The 7919-nt window shown below is 47.8% G+C and overlaps 1 protein-coding gene across 1 annotated transcript in view; it reads right to left on the bottom strand.

Moving 5' to 3' along the window:
- Positions 1–282: 282 nt before the first annotated feature.
- The window catches only part of LOC139272914 (methyl-accepting chemotaxis protein 3-like), a 30202-nt gene continuing 22565 nt past the window's right edge, over positions 283–7919 (bottom strand). Inside the window, exon 2 of the mRNA XM_070889015.1 lies at positions 283–6691. Coding sequence (XP_070745116.1) covers positions 5217–6680 — 1464 coding nt within the window. The 5' untranslated portion in view covers positions 6681–6691 and the 3' untranslated portion in view covers positions 283–5216. The remainder of the gene's footprint in view (positions 6692–7919) is intronic.

Here is a 7919-nt window from a genome sequence, read left to right as displayed (position 1 = left end):
GTCTGGGTGGGATAGAGGAACAAAGGGATCTCGGATACAGATACACAAATCACTAAACATTGTGACACAGGTTAGCAAGGCCATAAAAAGCAAACCCAGCACTAGGGTTTATTTCTGGAGGGATTAAATTGAAAAGTCGGGAAGTTATGTTAAACCTGTATCGAACCTTGGTTAGACCACATGGAGCACTGCGTACAGTTCTGGTCGCCGTTTTGGATCGATAATAATAGACCCAGGTTCGGGATCTGGATGAATGTTAAATAAGAGACAAGACAAATGAAGTAAAGATAAAACACCATTTACTGAGAGAAAAGAAACATAATACAGTTCACGAAGAAAAGAGAAATATGATAAGATGCAACACAGCCTTCGACCTGTCGGGAACTCCGCAAGGACAGCTGGTCAGGAGCCTTTGGGGGTCCCGGCACCGCTCGCGAATCACGGTCCAAGGTGAAGTTCAAAGAGCTACGGGACAGTTCCGTTCCTTTATACTATTGAACATACATGGGGCATGTGGCTTATGGCCAACTCCTAATCTGTAAGGCCCCAGCTGTTCTTCCACAAAGCATGAGACCTCGAGGCACCGATCGTCCCATAAACAAGATGGTGTGTACATCAAGGTCTCTCTCTTTCTCTCTGCATCAACAACATTCCACGAGGCATGGAGCAGAAAACACACTGTAAATGTCGGAATATCATAATTAACCCAATGTGATTAGCCCCACACAATACAATCCACCTTTGATATTTAGACATTCTAAGTAATATAATCAAGTTGAAGGCAGAATGCATCAGTTACATGTTGAGCATACGCTAGCCAGACCCGCAATCTACACCAAAAATACACACAAGCAGTAATATCAGTAATAACGCGACGAGTAAAGCAATGATCAGTGTTAGCTAACCGCCACCCTATACGGCCATCCCATGCTGTGTTTGAGAATGGAAGTAGCACAGTCACAGGTAACCAGACACAGAGACTTGCCAGCACGATGAGGTAAGTCGCCATTTTGGGCAGAATTCCTGTGGGAGGAAGCATATGTATATTAATTCAGCCCCGTTTAGTCAATTTACCCTTGTCAACACAGAGAGAAATATCTTGACCAGTCAGGAGCACCTAATAAGTGTTTTCTTCTCCTTTCGCTAAGATATCCCCTGCTTGTAAGGGTTTCTGGGGGTACTGCAGCCACACTTTTCCGCCTTCACAAACTGTGTTCTGAGTCTGATTTCCTTTTTCAATAGTAGGGACACTAACTTTGCCTATCATGTGGCTTACGGGAGCTCCTCCCCGCAATGGTCGGTGATTCAGATTGCGCACTGCTTGTGGTAAGACCTTTAACCACCCTTGCAATGTGTTAGTTGGAGTTAATATTTTAATCTGTTGCTTAAGTAGTCCATTCATGCGTTCTATTAACCCTGCAGCTTGCGGATAGTAAGGTATGTGGAACATCCAATAGATCTCGTTGTCTACCGCCCACTGTTGCACTGTTTGACCTGTGAAGTGCGACCCATTATCGGACTGTACTTCTGCTGGCTCACCGTAGTATGTGATTAAATTATCCAGTCCTTTAATCGTACTTTGTTGATTCGCTTTAGTCACTGGATAAGCTATCAAAAGTCCAGAATCGGTATCAACAGCAGTGAGCAAATATTGGAACCGTTGTTGCAATGGTAAAGGTCCTACATAATCAACTTGCCATATTTGTGCTGGTTGAGTCCCTCTCTTAATATGGGCACCGGGTTGTTATTGTTGGGGAAAATGCTTCATCTTTTGACAAATTTCACAGGTGTTTATGATCTGTTTAACACCGTCCGTAGACAAATGTAACCCCCTATTCCGTGCCCATTGTATCGTACACTGAATGACCAAATGTCCAGATTTGTGGCGGGCCCACTTGCCTATGCCATATTCTTCCTCTTCCGCCTGTTTGACAGCCCGTACCCGGGCTATATTATCAACGGTGTTATTATATTCAGAGGTCTTTGAAGTGTTTTTCATGTGAGCGTCCACATGATATCCAGTTATTTTCATCTTCTGGGCTCTGGACCATATTTGTTCCCATAGGTGCTTTCTCCACAAGTCTTTCCCAGGTGGTTGGTGATTGGATTAGAGATTTCAAGGGTGGAGAGAGTTGGTTGGTGATTGAATTAGAGATTCCAGGGGTGGGAGAGGTGGTTGGTGATTGGATTAGAGATTCCAGAGGTGGAGAGAGGTGGTTGGTGATTGGATTAGAGATTCCAGGGGTGGAGAGAGGTGATTGGTGATTGGATTAGAGATTCCAGGGGTGGGAGAGGTGGTTGGTGGTTGGATTAGAGAATCCAGAGGTGGAGAGAGGTGGTTTGTGATTGGATTAGAGATTCCAGGCGTGGAGAGAGGTGGTTGGTGATTGGATTAGAGATTCCAGGGGTGGAGAGAGGTGGTTGGTGGTTGGATTAGAGATTCCAGGGGTGGAGAGAGGTGGTTTGTGATTGGATTAGAGATTCCAGGGGTGGAGAGAGGTGGTTGGTGATTGGATTAGAGATTCCAGGGGTGGAGAGAGGTGGTTGGTGATTGGATTAGAGATTCCAGGGGTGGAGAGAGGTGATTGGTGATTGGATTAGAGATCCGTGGATGGAGAGAGGTGGCTGGTGATTGGATTAGAAATTCCAGGGGTGGAGAGAGGTGGTTGGTGATTAGATTTGAGATTCCAGAGTGGGAAAGGTGGTTGGTGATTGGATTAGAGATTCCAGGAGTGGAGGGAGGTGGTTGATGATTGGATTAGAGATTCCAGGGTGAAGAGAGGTGGTTGCTGATTGGATTAGAGATTTCAGGGATGGAGAGGTGGTTGATGATTGGATCAGAAATTGCAGGGGTGGAGAGAGGTGGTTGGTGATTGGATTAGAGATTCCAGGGGTGAGAGAGGTAATTCGTGATTGGATTAGAGATTCCAGGGGTGGCAGAGGTGGTTGATGATTGGATTAGAGATTCCAGGGGTGAGAGACGTGGTTGGTGATTGGATTAGAGAGTCCAGGGGTGAGAGAGGTGGTTGGTGATTGGATTAGAGATTCCCAGGGTGGAGAGAGGTGGTTGGTGATTGGATTAGAGATTCCAGGGGTGGAGAGAGGTGGTTGGTGATTGGATTAGAGATTCCCAGGGTGGAGAGAGGTGTTGGTGATTGGATTAGAGGTTCCAGGGGTGGAGAGAGGTGGTTGGTGATTGGATTAGAGATTTCAAGGGTGGCAGAGGTGGTTGATGATTGGATTAGAGATTCCAGGGGTGAGAGAGGTGGTTGGTGATTGGATTAGTGATTCCAGGGGTGGAGAGAGATGGTTGGTGATTGGATTTGAGATTCACAGGTTGGACAGAGGTGGTTGGTGATTGGATTAGAGATTCCAGGGGTGAGAGAGGTGGTTGGTGATTGGATTAGAGATTCCCAGGGTGGAGAGAGGTGGTTGGTGATTGGATTAGAGATTCCAGGGGTGGAGAGAGGTGGTTGGTGATTGGATTAGAGATTCCCAGGGTGGAGAGAGGTGGTTGGTGATTGGATTAGAGATTCCAGGGGTGGAGAGAGGTGGTTGGTGATTGGATTAGAGATTTCAGGGGTGGAAGAGGTGGTTGATGATTGGATTAGACATTTCAGGGGTGGAGAGAGGTGGTTGGTGATTGGATTAGAGATTCCAGGAGTGGGAGAGGTGGTTGGTGATTGGATTAGATATTCCAGGAGTGAGAGAGGTGGTTTGAGATTGGATTAGAGATTCCAGGGGTGGAGCGAGGTGGTTGGTGATTGGATTAGAGATTCCAGGGGTGAGAGAGCTGGTTGGTGATTGGATTAGAGATTCCCAGGGTGGAGAGAGGTGGTTGGTGATTGGATTAGAGATTCCAGGGGTGGCGAGAGGTGGTTGGTGATTGGATTAGAGATTTCAGGGGTGGAGAGAGGTGGTTGGTGATTGGATTAGAGATTCCCAGGGTGGAGAGAGGTGGTTGGTGATTGGATTAGAGATTCCAGGGGTGGAGAGAGGTGGTTGGTGATTGGATTAGAGATTGCAGGGGTGAGAGAGCTGGTTGGTGATTGGATTAGAGATTCCCAGGGTGGAGAGAGGTGGTTGGTGATTGGATTAGAGATTCCAGGGGTGGAGAGAGGTGGTTGGTGATTGGATTAGAGATTGCAGGGGTGGAGAGAGGTGGTTGGTGATTGCATTAGAGATTCCAGGGGTGGAGAGAGGTGGTTGGTGATTGGATTAGAAATTCCAGGAGTGAGAGAGGTGGTTGGTGATTGGATTAGAGATTCCAGGGATGGGAGAGGTAGTTGGTGATTGGATTAAAGATTCCAGGGGTGGAGAGAAGTGGTTGCTGATTGGATTAGAGATTCCAGGAGTAAGATAGGTGGTTGGTAATTGGATTAGAGATTCTCGGGGTGGAGAGAGGTGGCTGGTGATTGGACTAGTGATTCCAGGGCAGGGGAGAGGTGGTTGATGATTGGATTAGAGATTCCAGAGGTGAGAGAGGTGGTTGGTGATTGGATTAGATATTCCAGGAGTGAGAGAGGTGGTTGGTGATTGGATTAGAGATTCCAGGGGTGGAGCGAGGTGGTTGGTGATTGGATTAGAGATTCCAGGGGTGGCAGAGGTGGTTGATGATTGGATTAGAGATTTCAGGGGTGGAGAGAGGTGGTTGGTGATTGGATTAGAGATTCCAGGGGTGAGAGAGGTGGTTGGTGATTGGATTAGAGATTCCAGTGGTGAGAGAGGTGGTTGGTGATTGAATTAGAGATTCCCAGGGTGGAGAGAGGTGGTTGGTGATTGGATTAGAGATTCCAGGGGTGGAGAGAGGTGGTTGGTGATTGGATTAGAGATTGCAGGGGTGAGAGAGCTGGTTGGTGATTGGATTAGAGATTCCCAGGGTGGAGAGAGGTGGTTGACGATTGGATTAGAGATTCCAGAGGTGAGAGAGGTGGTTGGTGATTGGTTTGGAGGTTTCCACATGCTCCAGAGCTAATTTGCTAAGTTTTTGTGTATTTTATCCAATATCTGACACGGAGAATCATTTTAACCTGACACACGGCAGGGGGGAGGGGGAGTCCCGCGGGATCGGCTGCAATGCTGGCTTCACACGCTGCCCGATATTATTCCGTTAACTCTGGTGGGCGTCAGTCACTTGCACAGCCGGGAATAGGTGAATTTGTGGGATTGTCCTTCACTTCCTGGGCGGCAGCAGGTCTGTGAGGTTCCCAATGGCTTCACTTCCCCGCTGAACATTCTGCTGAAATGCGATGAATGTCCTCTCTTGCTTTGCGACATTTATCTTGCAGCTTCTTAAACTTGGATTCAGAACCCTGCCCACCCAGCAATGAGCCCAGCTCACTCACTTGTCCTGCGAGGTGCTTGTCGTAAATCTTCACGTAGTTTGTGGACATGCCACCAATGAGGGTCATGATGCTGACTGCCTGGGACACTTGGAGACCCATCATCTGACCACTGGCATCCTGTGTGACTCCCTCAGTCACGGCACCGAGTCTGTCAAACGTCTTCAGGCACTCTGCAGTTAATGTGGGTATCATTTGAAGGAAGTTGATCATCTCTGACCAGCTGGATTTGATGCCCCCCAGTGCACCAAGGCCTTTCGCCATCAGCTCCACACTTGTGCTGACATTCATCACTTCCGCCTGACTGCTCTTTATGCCGTTCAGCAACGCCTCACTCTCTTCGCACAAACTCTTCATCTTCTGCCGACATTCATTGTAATTACTGCTTGACTCCTCCAACTTGCTTTGGACTTCCTTGGTCTTCAGTGTGGCTTCCTCTCGGACCTGGCGGAGGAAACTGCTGACTTCAGGGTTTGATTCGGAGGATTCTTTGGTCCTCAGCTCAGCCACCAGGTGTACAAGGAACATCAAGCCTTTCCCCAGCTCCACCACGAGAAGCACTGGGCTGGCCACATTGGTCAACAGACTAACGATCTTTGGGAGAAGCCCCTTCATCTGTTTCAGTGCTTCCAAACTGATCTGATCGATGAGAGCATTTGCCCTTACATCGTTGTATTCATTGAGGAGTTCCTCGCGTTTTTGGGAGACCTCAATCCATTCCTTCTGTGAATTGTTCTTCGCTTCCTCTACCGCCTCATTCCTTTGTTCTGTTTCCAGCAAGACTTTCCTGACTTCCTGCAGCGTCTCCTCGCTGGTACTCTGGGAAGCTGCACAGGTCTCCAACAGCTCAGTCAGGAGCTCACTGAGATTGGCGAGCTCCTGCTCCACAGATTGGGCACATGTCATGGACTGAGCTGCACAAACCTCGATGCTCTTCAGCTGCTGGGGAAGGTCTTTGTTCAGAGACGGCCCCTCACCAACATTGCTCACATGGACAGCAAGGTCCTCACAGTACATCCCGATTTTGTTCAGATTATTGCGGGTGTGTTGAAACGATTTGATGGTTTTGTTGCAAACCTCCATCAAACAACTCTGGAAGGACTCAGGTTTATTAAATGAGGATTTGCGGTTCGCATTGCCTTGGTTTAGTTTGAAGCCCTTCATCTTCGTGGCCAGATGCACCAGTCCACCTAAAATAGCCACAGATGTGGGTGCTGGCAACAAAAACATCTCCCACTTGATCAGGGACTGCATCGCGACATTGAAACAATCGGATACTTGTAGTTTGCTGTGGAGTTCGATCCCGAGCTCTGTAACCTTGCATTGGTTGTCCGACATGCTGATGTTTCCTGCAATGAGAATTCGCAAACATCAATAATTGTGTTATTATAGAGAGAGAGTTCACATTACAACAGGGCGGTGCATAGCCTTGGACAACACACAGGCAACCTTCCAACACTGCTGCAGGCTCAGCTGATAACGGGCATGGTGTAGGCACTACAATTGGGCTCATGGACCTTGGCAAAGGGAGGCGAAGAATTCTCATCACTGTCCCGTAAACTGTTGGAGGTTGTCATTGAAACATAGCAACAGAGAAAATAGGTGCAGGATAGGCCATTCGGCCCTTCGAGCCTGCACCGCCATTCAATATGATCATGGCTGATTATGCAACTTCAGTACCCCATTCCTGCTTTCTCTCCATGCCCCTTGATCCCTTTAGCCGGAAGGGCCACATCTAACTCCCTTTTGAATATATCTAACGAACTGGCCTCACCAACTTTCTGCGGCAGGGAATTCCACAGGTTCACCACTCTCTGGGTGAAGAAGTTTCTCCTCATCTCAGTCCTAAATGGCTTACCCCTTATCCTTAGACTGTGACCCCTGGTTCTGGACTTCCCCATGATCGGGAACATTCTTCCTGCATCTAACCTGTCCAATCTCGTCAGAATTTTATCTGTTTCGAAGAGATCCCCTCTCATTTTTCTAAATTCCAGTGAATATAAGCCTAGTCGATCCAGTCTTTCTTCATTTGTCAGTCCTGCCATCCCGGGAATCAGTCTGGTGAACCTTCGCTGCACTCCCTCAATAGCAAGAATGTCCTTCCTCAGATTAGGAGACCAAAGCTGTACACAATATTCCAGGTGAGGTCTCACCAAGGCCTTGCACAACTGCAGTAAGACCTCCCTGCTCCGATACTCAAATCCCCTAGCTATGAAGGCCAACATACCATTTGCCTTCTTCACTACCTGCTGTACCTGCATGCCAACTTTCAATGACTGATGTACCATGACACCCAGGTCTCGTTGCACCTCCCATTTTACTAATCTGCCGCCATTCAGATAATATTCTGTCTTCCTGTTTTTGCCACCAAAGTGGATAACCTCACATTTATCCACATTATACTGCATCTGCCATGCATTTGCCCACTCACCTAACCTGTCCAAGTCACCCTGCAGCCTCTTAACATCCTCCTCACAGCTCACACCGCCACCCAGCTTAGTGTCATCTGCAAACTTGGAGATATTACACTCAATTCCTTCATCTAAATCATTGATGTATATTGTAAATAGCTGGGGT

The sequence above is a fragment of the Pristiophorus japonicus genome, chromosome 9, assembly GCF_044704955.1.
Source record: "Pristiophorus japonicus isolate sPriJap1 chromosome 9, sPriJap1.hap1, whole genome shotgun sequence".
Taxonomy (NCBI): domain Eukaryota; kingdom Metazoa; phylum Chordata; class Chondrichthyes; family Pristiophoridae; genus Pristiophorus; species Pristiophorus japonicus.
Note: the sequence above shows the minus strand (reverse complement) of the source record. Positions and strands in the feature narration are given on the sequence as shown.